The 18196-nt window shown below is 50.5% G+C and overlaps 1 protein-coding gene across 1 annotated transcript; it reads left to right on the top strand.

Annotated features, from left to right (window-relative positions):
• The first annotated feature begins 15577 nt into the window (after positions 1–15577).
• On the top strand, positions 15578–16585 carry LOC129552824 (SCAN domain-containing protein 1-like). Its single transcript, XM_055421668.2, has one exon. It carries the CDS (start codon positions 15708–15710, stop codon positions 16137–16139), a length of 432 nt encoding a protein of 143 aa, XP_055277643.1. The 5' UTR covers positions 15578–15707; the 3' UTR covers positions 16140–16585.
• Positions 16586–18196: the final 1611 nt, after the last annotated feature.

Below are 18196 nucleotides of genomic sequence, written 5' to 3'. Positions count from 1 at the left end.
AAAAACATTTTGACTCTCAGGCCAGCAGGGGTGCTGAGGGAGACACTACAGAATTGACCACAGTAAAGGGTGGGCCCTCAGGGATGTGGCTCAAGGAGGGGTAGGGGCATTCGGCCCAGCTGGGTGTCAGGGTGCAGTGATGTTGCTAATGGCTCTTAAGCCTTGGATAGTCCTCCAGCCTCTTCCAAGTGGTTTCCAAAGAGCGTGCATGGAGTACTGCAGGGGCTTTAACACGAAACAATCAACCTTGTTTAACATACTCTTCAATTACAGGCTAGATTCCTTGAAAAGCCTCTGCTGTCAGTGGGTACTGATGAACACTTGGCAGAGGTTTTCTTTAACCCAGTTGAATCTTCGTGCGTGGTGCAGAGTGGATGTGACTCGTAGACCAAGGTTTATCAGGGATAGTGTCTAAAAGACGGTTAGATTCAATCATGGAGGGTTAAGGTCAAAAAAGTAGAATGGCAATAGATGAGTCTCCTGGAGAATCTTGAGGTTTACGGTCTCCTTGGAGATGTAAAAATATTTCCACCTTTGGAGAGAAGGAAAGATGGACCTTATAGGCTTCTAGGAAATCTCTCCCTAATGGGTGACTAGGGCAAAAGGAAGTGGATGAGTGCTTTGGATCAGCCATAATAAAAAGGGACTGGAAGAGACTGGATGGATGGTGAAGGGATGGATGGAAGGAAAGGCAGGTGGATGGTAGATGAATGGGTGATGGATGGATGGTGGATAAAATAGTCCTCCTGTTCCTTTCCGCTATGAAAGTCAGCTAACTATATTTCTAAGCTGCCTTTTATACCAAAGGCAGCTTTCCCCAATCATGATCCAAACAATTTCTCAAAATATTACTAGCAGTCAAACAGTTTTGACCTGCCTTCTTCTATGTTTATACTTAGTTAAACCACTTAACTAAGATGATCGCTCAAGTACAATTATATTTCTTCTTGAGAAATGATGCCACTAAACTCAATAGATATTTGTTGAATAAATATCAAGATGTACTTTCTGAAACAGCTGAAGTCATGGAGTGGCAAATAAAAAAATGTAAAATGTGGCCCTAAACTCTGAATAACCTGCTTTACATCTCTCAGCGGGAAAGCTGATTGTACCAGAGCATGAGATTTTGAGCAGTAGGTCCCCAAATGCTTTAAGAACTTTTCTAATTGAACGTTCATTATGAACACAGTTAAACTCACAGCATTTGTGTTTAACTAGGGAGAACGTGGAGATCGCAGCTGCCTGGGAATCCATGTGGACTTACGCCCTGAGTCGTTCAAGCCCAGAGTCCGCTTCGGAGAACACGCAGTCCGAGCGCTGCCGTGATGGACGGGGGCACAGGACGTCCTGGGAGAGGGGCTGCCAACAGGGAAGTGAGGACGCCTGCCTCCTACCCGGGACACAGGAGCCATTCCAGGCGAGGCCGACCCTCCCCAGTTTTCTGCACAAGCCTATCTTCTATTTGGGGCCGAACACTGTGTGCTCACAGTTTCGAGTTCCAGTGTCAGTGCCTTGATGAGACAGAGTTAAAAGTGCTATAAGAGCTGCCCCACAGAGGAAAATACATCAAAGAAGATGCTGGGCAGTGAGCCTCTCCTTGGGGTTCTGCGGGCTCTGGGGTGTGGAAACCATGTTGGCAAATCTGGACACTGTGTATCCCCCTGGATCCATGGGAAGACCTGGCCATCTGACTCCTACAGTTGAATGGGCTTGGGTCAGTCACGTGTCCTAGGGCACAGAAGCTGGTGTGACAAGCTTGAGAGAGGAAGCCAGCTCCCTCCAGGGGTGCCAACCTCTGAAGGCCCCTTCCTGGCCCCGATTCCGGGAGGGTGATGTGACAATTTAGGGATTGAGGCCGAGGACCTGCAACAGAAGGGGCACTGGCTGCCCCCACCCATGTCGGTCCCTTTTAATTTTGCAACTTCAGGCTTTGGGTGCTCAACGAGATCCTCCATGCAGAGACATCACCATCATCTGCGGTACAAACTGAGCACCTCTCTGGATGCGTCAATAAACAGACAAATAAACAGACAAACTCATCCTTGAAGAGTCTACAGGGCAGGTCGCAGTGCCTGCCTCGTGCCCCAGGAGGATCCCAGGAGAATTTATTTTACTCAGTGCTTAGTATGCAGACTTCCAGATTCTTCACAGCTTTCCGTTAGTAAATAAGAAAGCCATCCGTATCCTGGTGTGGAACTTTGGGAGCAGAAATTAGCCTAATCTGGGGCAGCTGCATAACTGTTGGCTCTCCCCTTGGGCTCATCAGCTTCCCACTTTGGTGCCCTTTCTCTTAGAAGCATGATAAGGATTCTGGAAGGAAGGTCCTGGCAAAATACTCCCCCTCACGGTTTCCATCTGAACTTGCAAACACTTCTGGCGTCATCCCTGGACGATATTCAAATGAGCATGTAAGAGGTAATTGGAAGTAAACAAAATTGTTCTTTCTGGTGTTTGGCATCCAGCAGCCCTTTCAGAAAAATTCTGCACAGTGTGACCTGAGACCCCCGAGTTGGTCCTGGGGGCTGAGGTGGGGGGCAGGGGGTGCTGAGCAGGGAAGGCCCCCGCAGGGCCCTGGGAAAGGTGCGTCCTTCGCTCCCCATGCTGCGGGACCTAGGGGAGGGGGCCAGGCCTCAATGTGCTAGAACTTGGTCTTCCCATGTACCTGGGCAGCCTGCCCTTCTGGCCACCCTCCAGCCTCGTCAGCCCTTTGTCCTGAGAGCTGGCCACATGCTGGCCCTTTGCCAGCGGGGCCTAATCCTTCAGTGAACGGCCACCAGTTCGAGGAAAATCATTTGTCTTTATCGCTGTGGGGTTCTCCTGATAGTCTTCCAGATTATCAGCTAGACCATGCCGTGCTGCCATCCACGGCACTACCCTGCCCGCGCCTGGGGTCGGCCCTTCACAAGGTGTTCAAGGGTCCCCACGGTGCGTGGACGTGTTTCTCCATGGTGATGCTTGGCCCCAGAAACACTGAAACCAGTTTTACAATCTTACATTATAAATGTTCTGTCATTTTAAAAGATGAATTCAAGTTAATGAACCTCAGGGTGTTGGTTAAGCCATCAGGTGGCGACATGCTTTACCCCTGCTGCGACCACACCAGCAACAGCAGCGTCTGGTGATTTAGTGCCCAGAACCGGCAGACACGTTGGACCCTAACAGCAAGCCTTCAGGCATCTGTAAGGTGCGCCTGCAACTCGACAGCCACGTTCGAAATGTACGCTGTGCTCTCAGTCACTCAGTCGTGTCCGACTCTGTGTGACCCCATGTGCGGCCCGCCGGGCTCCTCTGCCCATGGGATTCTCCAGGCAAGAATTCTGGAGTGGGTTGCCATGCCCTTCTCCAGGAGATGTTCCCAACCCAGGAATCGAACCAGGGACTCCTGCATTGCAGGCAGATTCATTACCAGCTGAGCTACCAGGGAAGCCCTAAATTCAGAAATGCTACAATTCAAAAACAGCAAAGGACTTGAGTGGACATTTCTCCAAGTAAGGTAAACAGACAGTCAGTGGGCACATGGGAAGAGTCTCAACATCAGTCACTAGAGAAACACAAATCTAAACCACAATGAGATACCACTTCACACTCAGCAGGGCGACCCTTATCCGGGAAAAAACAGAAAACAAGTGTTGGGAAGGGTGTGGAAAGGTTGCAACCCTGGTGCACTGCTTCTGGGATTGGAAAACGGTGCAGCCCTGCTACAGGACATGGTATGCTGGTTTCTCTAAAATTAAATGTAAAATTACCCAGAATAATTAAAAGTAGGGTCTCAAAGAGATATTTATATACTCCTGTTCATAGCAGCATCATGCATCATTCATCGTAGCTAAAACATAAGAAGCAATGCAAATGTCCACAACAGATGATGGGTCAGCGAAACATGATCTTGACACACGGAAGAATATCATCTGGCCTGTAAGAGGGAGCAGATCCTGACATCCACTACAACACAAATGAAGCTTGAGGACTTTATGCTCAGTGAGAGAAGCCAGACACAAAAAGACAAACACTGTGCTTCTGTTCATACGAGGGCCCTCAAGGAGTCAGACACTCCTCCTAGAGGAGGAGACAGAAGGAGGCTGGGGGAGGGGAGGGAGCTAGTGATTGATGGGGACAGAGTTTCTGTTTGGGCCAGTGAGAGTTCTGGAGAGGAAGGTGTAAGGGCTGCCTACCAATGTGCTGAATGCCACTGAGCTGTGCCTTTGAAACTGGATAAGGTGGTGATTTTATGTTGTGCGCACGACGGGCTCAGGACCACGATGTCACCCGGCTTGGGACAGGCAGGAGGGACGGGGGTCAGGGAGACAGATTTAGCCTGGGGACCGGATGGCAGCTGCGGGTGCCGCCTAGAGTCCACGTGTCAGTGAGAAAGCCATGCCCCGAGACCCCGCCTCTCCACCGGCCCAGTGAGAGAGCCACGCCCTGGGACACTGGTCCCTCCTGCTCTTCCTCGGTCACCGTCTCTCAGTCCAGAGTCACGGGGCTTGGAGGGGCCAGGGTCGGGGCATCAGGAGGCCCTGGCCCGGGAGGAGTGAAGGGTTGGCATGGCGCTTCCACGTCCATGGGGTTCTGGGGCATCTTCTCAGTTTGGCTACAGGAGCCCCCATGTGTGTTGGGCCCTCTGGCCCTGAACCAGTTAGTAAAAAGGACGTAATTTAACTGAGCATCATAAGAAAAGACACAGACCACTCCCAGCTGAGCAGACTCTTCAATTTAAGGATGTCAACTGGAACCTAATAAATCCAAGAGCGTGATTCCAAACAAAAGGCCTGACGGGTGCCACCCTTGCCGGGGCTGGACGAAACAAATCTGAGCCTCACCTGCTGGAACAATGGCATGAAAGACACAGCTGCTGCTCCACTTTGAAGACAAAGGGGGTGGAAAATCAAAGGGAGGCACTTAAGTTCACAGCGGTACTGCGCGAATGAAAGAAAAACAGTTCCGTAGAGAAGCCTGGTTATATAATAAACGGTGCTTTTCTTGCTGAGAGACTCCAGTGTTGATGCTGAGTCCCCACACTCCCCTCGCACCCCGCAGTCAGGGCAGGCTGCTGTGGCCTGAAATGGGCACGGCGGGGACACCGTGCACCAGACCTCAGTCAACCTCCCCAGCAGTCAGAGCCCCAGCCACCCCTCTCAGACCCGGGTCAGTCCCAGAACCCCAGGCTCCAGCCCCCCAGGCCTGCACCTCAAGCCTCCAGGCTCTGACCCACTTCCATGCCAGGCCCTTCCACGTTCCTTCCACCAGCACCTGTCAAGAGCCCACAGCATCCACGATATTTGCAAATATATCATTCTATAGAAAACAAAGAACTCTCTCACCCAAAGAAAAGAATGGACATTAAGGTTGATTATGCCCAGCTCCCAGCCGGTCCCAGCCTCTGGCCAATCTCCAGAATTCCTTGCCCCAGTCATTTAAAAGGTAACTACTCCAAACAACCTGGGAGAACAGGTCCTCTTAAGACAGTAGCTTTCCACAAATATGCCTGTATATTCTTACTCTTTCCTTGGGTCTCACTAATCTGACTGCTGCCCCTTCTCGCCTCATTAAAGGTGATCTGTTCATGTAAGCTGCCAGTCTCATTCTTTCTCCAAACCTTGCTTTCTCTAATTCCCTTACCCTACCATCTCTACAATACTTTACAAGGAACTTCTCTGAACTTTCAGTGACTTGCAGACAGCCTGGAAAGCACACGGCACACCCATGACCCTGGGCCTCAAGCCTGGCTGGCACCTCCCTCCAGACCCCTAGGGGCAGCCCAGGGCTTGGCCAGGTCAGGGGAGTGTGTGTTTGGGGGACCCTCTGCCCCCACCTCCAGCCGTCCCGCTGGGAGCCGACCCACTAAGTAAAGTGACCTGTTTGCATTTAAGCAAAGTGCCAGGGACAGCGCTGCGCGTGGTAGCTGCTGTTTCAGGCAAGGGCCTTTGAGAAAAAGCCATTTCCAATAAGCCTGTCCTGCTGCCATCCACCTTCACCTCAGCTGACTCAGCCCTGTGACTCTGACGGGGACCTGGGGACACAGCCTGCCGCACACGATACAAGCTGCTTCAGTGATGAGATTGCAGTTCAGAACTCATGGGAGAACAGCCACCGTTGCCCTTAAATGTGAACAAGATGGTGCCCCGTGGCTGAAGGAAATGACCACCCGCCAGGGGGCTTTCAAGCCACCACAGGACCCACCTGCGTCTGCTCGGGACGCCGGTGAGAGAGCACCGCGAGGCTGGAGGCTGGAAGGCCCAGCAGGCTCTGTGTCCAGGGGGAGCTCTTTTTGGTTCACAGACGTGGCCTCACAGAGGAGTTGGGGGTCCAGGGGAAGGGGCTCTCTGAGTCTTTACAGAGGAGCACCGACCTCACCATGGGGGCTCCTCCCTCCCGACCCCATCACCTCCTGGAGGCCCACCTCCAGATGCCATCCCCTGAGGTTTGGTTTCAGCAGGTGAATCTGGGGGACAAAGGCCTCCTTCAGCCTGCAGTGTGCAGAGCTATGTGTAGAGCCGCTGACATCCAGAGCTGCCCTGTAGGGAGAGGGAAACGGAGCTCTGCTGTCGTGTGAAGACAGGTCAGTACACGTGATCATAAAAGGCTGTGGCTGCGAGCCGTGATTTGTGGCCTCCAGGGGAGAGGAATTCGATCCAGGACCAGAGGAAGCTTGATCACTAGGAGGTTTGCATGGCAGAGTTTTATTAAAGTGCAAAAGAGAGAAACCTTCTGACAGAGACATCAGAAGGAGACAGAAAGAGTGCCCCCTTGCTAGTTTTTAGCAAGGTGTTTCATATCTGCTAGCAAGCCGCTAATCAGATAAAAGAAACACCTCAAGACTGAGAGAGTTGCACCAGGCGCCTCTCCCACAACATGCATTTAGAGATAGAATGGTAGAAGGGGAGTCATCTCCAGCCAGAAAACACTGGACGTGAGTATTGAAGAAAGGCAGGTTTCCAAGCAAATACATAGTTTCATTGACATAGCTTAAGAAAATAGTTCCATGAGAAAAGCGCATTGGTTAGCTCGAGGTTTGAGATAAAGACAAGTTCAGGTGGACCCAGGTGTTGTCATGGCAACACAGGATTGAAGCTGGCTCCTTCAATTATGTGCAGGGAAGTAAAAAAGTCTGCCCCTTGGAATTTCTTTCCTCCTGCCTCTTAGGGACCTCTGGCCTCCCTACCGAGCCTGTTGACCTTCTCAGCCACATAGGGCTGCCGACCTGAGATGGCGAGAGAAGCTGTGCTGGACACAGCCAGACACCCCACCCGGCTGTGAGCCCAACGCCTTCAGGCCCCGTCTCCCGAGGCCTCTTCTCTTCGCTCTGCCATCCTAAACCTTCCATATTTATGAGCATGAATTACTTTTATAACAGAAAACAGGAAACCATTCTCAAAATAAGTTACAATCGTCAAGAAAAAAATCAGCTTCATAAAGTCTGGTTGTATAATCAAATGGTAGGTTTCTTGCCAAAAAAGTCAGTTGGGGCTTTTGTGCAAGAGATTCCCCTTCCAATGTTAATATTCTGAAATCCAAAAATACTTGATTTCCCATAATCAGAAGACTCCACGATCCTTACAAAACACTATTGTGCAAATTAGGATGATCATTTCTGGGCCATGGAAAATTAACTGGGGGACATCATTTTCTAACATTTGTTGTTAATCTGGGATATAAATGCCTTTAATTTGGGATTTCTCTTCCAGCAGCTAATTTTAGATTAGCTGTTGGAGTGAACGCTTCCCCATGGAGAGAGTTTATGTTTATACCCGCTGACAGAGCTTCAGCTCAGAGCCAGGAGGGGCCAGAGCTGATGTAAACATTCGGAGCCATTTTTAATACAGGGGTTTCTATTACTCTTAACAGAAAGGAGCATACTTCAAACAGTAACAACAAAATCACTAACATGAACATTTCCCTTCGAGATCTGGGGCATTTGTCTTGGCCTCTAAAGAAGGCCCTGACTTCCTCTTTCAAATCCCATTTCATTTCCCGCCTTTTCCCCACTCTATTATGTTTTCAAGAGTGAACTCTCTGACGTTTCCGGCCATGCAAGTGAAGAAACCAGTGTAACTGACTGGTCGCCCTTGAGAAATGTGTAGGCCCCAGCTTCCTGAACTGAGTTCCCAAATGCTGCATCTCTGAGATGTCAGAGGTGACGTGAGGGGGCAGTGACGGGGGTGGGACTGTCAGGGGAAGCTCGCTGACTGAGGCCGCCCACGCTGGCAGGCACCACAGCAACCATTTCCACGAGCTGTTTCACGACAGGAGGTCCTGGTGAGGAACACGGAACTAACAAGCCACCGCCAACCGGAAGAGTGCGGGAAAGGTCGAAAGGAGACGCCCCATGTCTGACCACCTCCCAGAATCCTCCTCTCTGGCCTCCATCTTGGCTGAACAGGGCGTGCACCACCAGGAAGGACTCTGAGTCAGAATGATTGGCTAAAGACAACCTGGAAACTAACCCCGTCACCATAAAACAGAGCAGTTCTCCTGGGTTCCCTGACCTCCTGCTCTCCCCCCGAGCGCCCCTTCCCAATAGCACCTGTGTCTCCTCGGGCAATTCATTTCTGAGTATTAGACAAGAGCCCAGTTTCAGGCCCTGGAAAGAATCCCCCTTCCTGCAACAGGGAGGGGCAGGGAAGGTCCTGTGGTTCAAGGAATTTTTAATGGACCCTTCACACATGGGTCCCACATGCCAGAGTACATACAGCTATGTGTTGCTTCACTGTTTATTCCTTGACTCCCTGCTGGAGACTCACCCTCCACAGTCCCTCTCAGGAAGTCTGCAGTCAAGAAGCACTTAGTTTTCAGCCCAGTTTTTTCAAATGCACTGTATTCTGTTGATTCTAAGTAGCCATTGATTGAAAACATAATACTAGTTTGTGTACTAAGGAAGTAAAAGAGAAGTAAGTACTGTTAAGTAAACTACGCCACCATGGCTATGCATTATAAGCCATTCTTGTGTTGTTCAGTCACCAAGTTGTGTCCAGTTCTTTACTACCCTATCAGTTCAGCTCAGTTCAGTCACTCAGTCATGTCAGACTCTTTGCGACCCCATGAATCACAGCACACCAGGCCTCCCTGTCCATCACCAGCTCCCGGAGTTCACTCAAACTCATATCCATCGAGTCGGTGATGCCATCCAACCATCTCATCCTCTGTCGTCCCCGTCTCTTCCTCCCCCCAATCCCTCCCAGCATCAGAGTCTTTTCCAGTGAGTCAATTCTTCGCATGAAGTGGCCAAAGTATTGAAGTTTCAGCTTCAACATCAGTCCTTCCAATGAACACCCAGGACTGATCTCCTTTAGAATGGACTGGGTGGATCTCCTTGCAGTCTAAGGGACTCTCAAGAGTCTTCTCCAACACCACAGTCTTCTCCAACATCACTTCATGGGAAATAGATGGGGAAACAGTGGAAACAGTGTCAGACTTTATTTTTTTGGGCTCCAAAATCACTGTGGATGCTGATTGCAGCCATGAAATTAAAAGACGCTTACTCCTTGGAAGGAAACTTAAGACCAACCTAGACAGCTTATTAAAAACCAGAGACATTACTTTGCCAACCAAGGTCCATCTAGTCAAGGCTATGGTTTTTCCAGTGGTCACGCATGGATGTGAGAGTTGGACTGTGAAGGAAGCTGATCGCTGAAGAACTGATGCTTTTTACCACCCTATAGCCTTCAGCAACCCAGGCCTCCCTGTCCTTCACCATCTCCCAGAGTTTGCTCAGATCGCTTGTGGCTCAGCTGGTAAAGAATCCGTCCACAATGCGGGAGACCTGGGTTAGATCCCCGGGTTGGGAAGATCCCCTGGAGAAGGGAAAGGCTACCCACTGCAGTATTCTGGCCTGGAGAATTCCAGGGACTATACGTCCATGGGGTCACAAAGAGTCAGACACGACTGAGCGACTTTCACTGTCACATGTCCAGGAGACATCGTGACTCTAAAGATGTTATGATACTCTAATGACCATATTCGGGTCTGCTGACCTCTGCTCCTTCTCCAGGCACATCGGTTACCTGCTGCCACCAGGCACAGCCCCCGAAAGTCAGTGGTGTGAACGGGCCTCTTTATCTGCTCAGACTCCACAGTCTGCACTGTGGGCCCAGCAGGGGGTTCCGCTGCCCGCTCCAGGGCCCTTCTCTCAGCCACCAACATGGGCGGCCCGTGGAGACGGCTGGTCACAGACTGTGCTCCCTCGTCTGCTGGGCCGCCTGGGCGAGGTGCACTCAGGGCCCTTCCCTGTGGTCTCAGGGCTCTAAGCCATCAGATGATGGAGGCCTGGGCATGCCATGAGAGCCAGAATGAAAGGCATCACGTCTGAAGGATGTCCGGGGCCATTGGAGGTCAGGGGCCTGGAGGGAGAGCAGCTTGGGGAGCCCCCAGACCTGAGTCTGGCTCCTCAGCCCCTTGGTGACCCCTGAACTGCACCGAACTCCCCTGGAGGAGTCCAAGGGCAGGGGAGGAGGGATCCTGGAGACGGAAGGACTGAGTGGACGGCCTCCGCCTTGGACTCTGGAGTGTGGTGTCTGAGTCTCTCCAGGCTCAAGGCTCAGGGCTGACTCTCCACTGAGATCCTTGCAGAAACATGACTCACAGCCAAGAGCCAAGGGGAAACTGAAATAGATCTGTCCTAGCTGGCAGTGAAGCCAGCCCCCCCAGCACACAGCCCAGAACTTCCGAGGGAGCTAGGGGCCGCCGGCTCCAGGAGGCGTCCTTCACAAGGCCAGGGACACAGGCAGAAGGAGGAACAGTGACTGACAGCTAAAGGTGAGTCGGGGGGAGGCCCACCGACGGTCAGAGCCTGGCCAGCAAAGGGGAGCTAGAGCGGCCGTGAGACAGCCAGAGAGTCTGCAGGTGAGGACACACAGGGAGGGGAGCTTTCAGAAGAGACTTAGAAACTTTTCTAAAAGATAGTCCAGACATGAAAAATGCAGTATTTAAAGTAAAAAAAGTCATTGATTGGGATCAACATTAGATTAAACACATCAAACTAAAATATTTGTGAATTTGAAAACAGGTCAATAAAAAAAAAGATTTATTAAAAAGTGAAGAAAACCCAAATGACCTATGGACAATATCACATGGTTTACAGATGTGCAGCTGGAGTCCCAGAAAGAGACAGAGCAAGAGAAGGGTGGAACATAAAAATTACTTAAAACAAGTGGTGAAAAAAAGGATGTTTAATGAAACTCGCTAAAGACGGTGAGGGTCTGCCCAGAGGAGCGAACAAGGGCCCTCTCCAGCGGGCAGCACCCCCGCCCAAGAGGCCAGCAGAGGAGCCTTGAAAGGGCATCTGTATCTTAGACGAGGTAGAAGGCCCCTTCAGAAGACACGGAAGCCGAGTCTGCGATGAGCCTGTGATGAGAGGAGGTTGTCCTGTAACACCAAGAAGGAAAGTGAGGAAGACTGGCTCCGATAAACAGTCGTGAATAGAGCCGAGTGGCCTCCGAGACCACTCTCCCAGAGAAACTCTCACTGCCACCCAGACTTTGGGGAATTCCCAGGACGGCCCCCTTAGAGCCCATGGAGCAGAGACCAGCGCCTCTATAAACCCTGCAGGGGAGAGAGAATGCACTCCCACACAGTTACTGCAAAACAGCGGGAGAGGCGTGCTGCCTAACTGGAAAGACAGCAGCAGAGACGCCCTTGACCCCTACTCCCACCGTCAGTGGGAAGGGCGGTGTTTTCCCTCCCTGCGCCCCCTTCCCTCCCTCAACAGCACTGGGCGGGAGGGTGAGGTTGTCACAGATTCGACGCTAATGACCCTGCAGTTTGCGGCTGCTTTGCACCTAAACTGAGGCAATCTGGGCACAGAAGTTTCCACCTGGCCTGAGAGGCTGGTGAATGGGATTCGGGGAAAGAGCCTGCTGGTCAGGTTCAACCCTTTCCTGGAGGCGCCCTCCTCTGACTTTTGCTTTTCTTCTGACGCCCTCTTCAGGGTGTTTGTGAAAAGTGCCCCAAATCTAAGGCCTCTGGGTGAGCCGTGCTCAATCTCTGGGCTATTGCCACAGAGCTGGGGCAGCTGCCAGACCTGGGGTGACGGGGGGACACACACTGGCCACCTCGGCCGGTCCAGAGATGGGTCTGGGGGAACTGCGGCTACCCCAGGGGACAGACAGGTCCTAGTCGGAGCCTGAGTCACCTGTGCGGTTCGCTTCCGTGGGCCACAGCTGTGGGTGAGCTTGCCAGAGCCCCTCCCTTAGGTTACAGGAAGGAAAGAGGCGCAGTGCAGGTCCAGTGAGAGGCCCCTTGTGAGACCCAAGGCGCCGTGCTCATACCAGGAGAGGCCTGGCTCCCCGCCTGGCGGGACTGGCCAATCACTGGGGGGTCCCGGCCTCTGCCCAGGGCGGCCTGTGGTCCTGCGTGGGGGAGCCTGGTTGGACTTCCCTCAGGGGAAAGGGTTGCGCTCACCTTTCAGCAAGTCTCCCTCAAATCTCCGAGTGTCACACAGCACTCAGCTTGTCCTGGACCCACAGGACGCTGGTATTGTGAGTCATCAACACAGGCTTTCAGAGTCAGAGGAAGCTCGGCTCCTTTGCACTGAGTTTCAGGGTCTCGGATTTCATACGAGGACAGTCGCTGAAGGCCAGGCCCACGGGACTCAACAGGAAAGTCTCCAATGACCAGGACCAGCCCAGAGGAAGCGAGAGTAGTCCTCAGTGTGGCGAGAGCTGCCACACTTTACACACTTTACGTGTAAACGTTTGCATGCTTATACATTTTATGGGTAAACATTTGTATGCTTACACATTTTATGGGTAAATGTTTTCACAAGAGGCGAGGGGACATGTGGGGCTGGAAGTGGTTACTGAACAGGTTTTGGGGGCTGGGATTTGGATACGTGTCACCCACCCCAGATTATCCCGTGCTTTCTGGGCAGGTTAGGCCAAGGAGCTGATGGGAGCAGACAAGCCGCACGGCTGCGTCTGAGCAACGCAGTGCTCTGAGCGGGTGCCCTGGCCTTGCTCCCTGGACGCCAGCAGCCACTGGAGGCAGGAGCTGCACTCTGACCAGGGGTCCTAGAGTCCCGGTGAGCAGGGAAGAACGGCTGTGTCTGGGTCTCCAGTGGGCAAGGGGTGAGGTGATGCCACGGAGTTCTCCGACAACAGGCAGAGACGTGCCCCTGAGCTGCGGCGTGTGCTGTGCGGTGACGTTTCTGGAACCAAGGTGCATCTCGGAACCAACACCAGAGGAAATCAAGCAGACACACGCTCACACTCCCAGTCCAGCCCCGTGGCCTGGCGGGCTACAGCTCCCTGCCTCTGACATACCACACACAGCGAAACCACAACTTCGGTTTCAGTCCCTAATTATGACTTCAAATAGTTTCAAAACCTCTTCAGTCTGAAGCATTAAAATAAAAAGTTAGTGGGCATACCACTGGCTGTGAGCTGAGGCCAAATGGCAGGGAAACCCGGAGCCCAGGTCTTCCCAGCACCACCATTCCCTTCCCACCCCCCACCTGCTCTGTGCACAAAGGCTGAGCAAGCAGACGGGACGTGTGCTTCTCCTGATGCCAAGCCTGATGCCAGCTGGGCTGAAGGTCCCAGGTAGGGCCGTGCCTCCCTGTACAGGGATAGGCCGTCCCTGACCTACAGCAGGCACACTTCTGGCTTCCTCATGGGCACAGCACACTTCTGAATGGAAGTGGATTATAGGGCGTGCCCTACCAGTACAGATGGCACAGACCCTCCTGTGAGAACTAAGGGAACGTTGCCCTGCATCTGGACAGATTAGCCAGTTGTTAGTGGCTCTGTTTCTTGGCTTCAGACTGAAATCTTAGCAAAGGGCCAGCTGGCCTGCAAAGCACAGGCTGGGTCGGGGCAAACAGATTTGTGCAACCCACCAGACTTCTGGAAAACAGCTCAAAGGGCAGACAGTACAGAGAATGGGCCAGGAGTTTCTTTTATAAATGATAGGGTTGAGCATTATGGGACAGGTCATATTCTTGATTTTATTTAAGAATAATTATGCTTCACTAAGCCTTAATCCTGCCCCTAGATTAGCTGATACTCTATTTCTTATGAAAATAAGAGAAATGTGACTTCAATATACCCCTTTGTGACTCATTAAAAAACCCAGACCTTTGGAAACATGTTCAAATCTTACTTTGCATCCTCAAAGCTACCTCCTAAAATCAGCCCCAAAGCACCCACCAAGAAGAACTCAGTGTCCATTAGAATGGAGCCCTTGGTGCAGAATGTCCCACTAGAATGGAGCCTTTGGGTAGAATGTCCTTGGAATGGAGCCCTTGGGTAGAATGTCCCACTAGAACGGAGCTCTTGCTAGTAACTTAGTTCTTGCAGAGAGCAGGGTGTAGCCCAAAAACATGGGAGGAAGGCGGGCGCTCTCTCTGGGTCTTGCAGGAAAGGGTGGCCAGGCTCAGCGCTACTGAGGCGGCTGACCCTCTCCAGGGACGGACCAAACATGTCTTTAGGACAACAAGAAAGAGAAGCAAGGGCTGGAATTTTCATCCTGACTGCGTATAAATATCTCATTTAAAAATAACGGTATCCGTTCCGTTCCGTTCAGTCGCTCAGTCATGTCCGACTCTTTGCGACCCCGTGAACTGTAGCCTACCAGGCTTCTCCGTCCATGGGACTCTCCAGGCAAGAATACTGGAGTGGGTTACCATTTCCTTCTCCAGGGGATCTTCCCGACCCAGGGATCGAACCCGGGTTTCCCGCATTGGAGGCAGATGCTTTAACCTCTGAGCCACCAGGGAAGCCCGACAACGGTATATCACACACAAAAGAATGATATTGGGCCCCTATCTACTTCACACTATGTAAAAAAATTAACCCAGAATGGATCAAAGGACTAAATTTAAGAGCTAAAACTAGAATATGCTTAAAAAGCATACTGTAAGTAAGTACTTAAAAAGCATAAGTAAGTCTATAATTTCTTGTTAGGCAAAGCCTCTTAAACATAACACCAAAAGCACAATCAACAAAAGAAAAAAAACCTGGATTATCATCAAGATTAGAAAATTGTGTTAACAAAGTAAACCATCAAGAAAGTGAAAAGACACCAACAAAATTAGAGGAAATATTTGTAAATCATATATTTGATAAGAGACATATATAAAAACATATGAAAAACACTAGTCAACAATTTCAAAGATAAATAGTCCAATTTAAAAATGGTAAAACAATCTGAGTAAACTTTTCTGTAAAGGGCCAATATGTATGAATGGCCAATAAGCACATGAGAAAAGGCTCAACATCACTGGTCTTTCAGTTCAGTTCAGTTCAGTCGCTCAGTCGTGTCCGACTCTTTGCAACCCCATGAATCCGCGTATCAAAGCCACAGTGAGACACCAATGCACACACAGGTTATAATCAGAACGTCAGAGGGTGAGTGTTGGCAAGGACTCCACTCCGAGATGTGTACCCAAGTAAAATGAAAACACACAAAAACTAGTACACAAATACTCCCAGTAGCACAATAGCCCCAAACTGGGAACAATTCGAATGTCCAGATGATGAATAAATGTGGTAGATCCATACAACTGAATAAAAAGAAATGGAGTACTGATACATGGAAGAATCTTGTGAACATCATTATGTAAGTGAAAGAATCCAGTCATAAAAGGCCACATACTACTCTTTCCCGGAGCCGGTGGCGGGGCTTGGCGTCTGGCTCCTCTCCTTCCCCGTTCACCCGGCCTTCCGAGGGGCACCTGCGCAGGAGTCTGAAAAATCCTTTTGCAGAGATCTAGGATGGAGACTGAAGGGTATCCAGAGATGCAAAGAGATGGAGAAGTCCAGAATGATGAAATAAGGTCACCGCCAAATGAGAGGATGGCTGAGGAGCCGGAAGGCATCCTGATAGCGCCGCCCCAGGTCCAGGTTCCACCAGAGAGCCTGGATGAAGACTCTGAAGACGACCTGGAGACCGTACCCCGAAGGAGTCCTCTCAACCATGCAGCCTCCAGGCAGAGGTTCCGGGAGTTCCGCTACGAAGATGCAGCTGGGCCCAGGGATGTCCTGAGACATCTCCAAGAGCTTGCTGGACAGTGGCTGCGACCTGATATTCACACGAAGGAGCAGATTGTGGAAATGCTGGTGCAGGAGCAATTCCAGGCCGTTCTCCCTGAGGAGCTCAGAGCTTGGGCACTGAGGTGTCAGCCTGGGGTCAGAATCACTGGCTAAAATCTCACTGCTTCTTTTTCAGCCTACATATGAGAAGTGACCAAAGGCTCTCTTTGTTGCAAATCCAACTACAGTCATGAGAAATCTGAACCTTGATTTTCTTTGAGCTTGCCTTTGCTAGCTGTAATAAGAATCAATGAAATTTTTTTTTTTTTTTTTGCCTGAAGCAACTCTTGTTTCCTGGCACTGTGAACTCCAAAGTGAGTCTCCCTGCCCTCTTGTAAGGACAGTCAGTCTGCTGCTTGTTTTTGCTCTGCTGAATGCCTCCCTTTTTGCACTTTGTGACACGCTTTAATATATAGTTTTTATGTATCCAAAGAGATGATTGCTTCAACTTTAATATTCTTGATTCTCGCTGTGGTGGCTTGAATGGAAGCTTCTGTAACCCTACCAGTTGGGGTGTCCTTGAAATATTAAAGTTTGATTCTTAAAAAAAAAAAAAAAAAGGCCACATACTATATGTGATTCCATTTGTATGAAATATTCAGACTGCACAACTCTACAGAGACATGAAGTTGATCAGTGTCCATCCTGGGCTGCTGGGACTGGGGACCATGGGGAGAGACTGCTGTTAGACAGCTGGGCACGAGATTTCTTTCTGCAGATACAGAAACGTTCTAAAACTGGGTTTACTCGCACACTGGGTTTACAGCACACTCACCATGTGCGGTGTCGGGTCTGTGGCACAGGGCGTCTTCACTGCAGTGCGCCGACTCTCTCCTGTGGAGGGTGGCCTCAGTGGCTCTGTGGCGTGTGGGGCCAGTTCTCAGATGGGGGATGGCACCCTCCTCCCCCACACTGGAAGGTGGAGTTTTAACACTGGACCGCCAGGCAAGTCCCAGCCCTGTGGTTTTAATACCAGAGCCATTGAACTGCACACGGTAAATGGGTGAATTGTATTGTATGTGAACTGTATCTCAATAAAGTCGCTTAAAAAGTGAGAAAAAAAGACACAGAAAAGAAATCCAGTAACTGAGGATATCTGCCTCTGGATGGTCCAAATACAATTATCTCTTTCTTATTTACTTATTTAGTTTATTTGTAAATCTTTATTATTTTTTTAACTACAGAACAGTGTGAGATTATTTATTTGTTGAAAAACTGGATATACATCTCCAGCTCTTGGTGGCTCCTTGATGTGTGATAGGTTATATCTTCATCCAAGTAAAACTGTGAGCAAGAACCAGTAATACTGCATTGTTGTGTTGAGTCCAAGCTTACTCTGGTTGCTGCACGACAGGCCAATGAATCCGGGAGACCAGGGGTTGAGGCAAGGAAGAGGCTTTGGTCGGGGAGCTGGCAGACCAACAGGATGGCAGGCTAGCGCCTCGAAATAACCATCTTACTGGGGTCTGGAGGCCAGGTTCTTTTATAGATTAGAGAGAAAAGAGCAACGAGGAACTAAAGTCAAAAGGCAGAACAGAGAGGGAGATGCAGTGGGGAAGCAAAGGAAAAGGCTCTTTGGGTTCAGTGCAGTCGCTCAGTCGTGTCTGACTCTTTGTAACCATGGACGGCAGCATGCCAGGCCTCCCTGTCCATCACCAACTCCCGGAGTTCACTCAAACTCAAGTCCATTGAGTCGGTGATGCCATCCAGCCATCTCATCCTCTGTCATCCCCTTTTCCTCCTGCCTTCAATCTTTCCCAGCACCAGGGTTTTTTCAAATGAGTCAGTTCTTCGCATAAGGTGGCCAAAGGGTCTTTAGTCTTGCAAAACATCTCCAAGGGAATGTCCAGACTTTAGAAGGGATCTGTTAACCTCTTCTATTCACAGGTGGGCAGGGATGAACTATCTCTCCTTGAGCTGAACAAGGCACTTTAGTTTACAGTCGAGCAGAGGGGCAGGGCCCTGCAGGCAAGCCATTAAGTATGATTGTAATAATAAAAACAAGCCAAAGAAACAGTTTCCAACATGGAGTCAGAATTGGCTTCCTCCCTGCAACAACTATAAGATGATACCAACATATTTAAGAGAATTCTTCTCTTCTAACCACTGTACACAACTTAAAGAATCCTGACACATTTAGAGCTTCAGCTCAGCCCTGCTCACACAGCCCT

The sequence above is a fragment of the Moschus berezovskii genome, chromosome 3, assembly GCF_049115385.1.
Source record: "Moschus berezovskii isolate FMDL1 chromosome 3, NW_MosBer_1.0, whole genome shotgun sequence".
NCBI lineage: Eukaryota > Metazoa > Chordata > Mammalia > Artiodactyla > Moschidae > Moschus > Moschus berezovskii.
Note: the sequence above shows the minus strand (reverse complement) of the source record. Positions and strands in the feature narration are given on the sequence as shown.

What these genes read in the sequence shown, in the direction of transcription:
- LOC129552824 (XM_055421668.2), top strand. Translation starts at nt 15,708, where the DNA reads ATGGAGACTGAAGGGTATCCAGAGATGCAAAGAGATGGAGAAGTCCAG.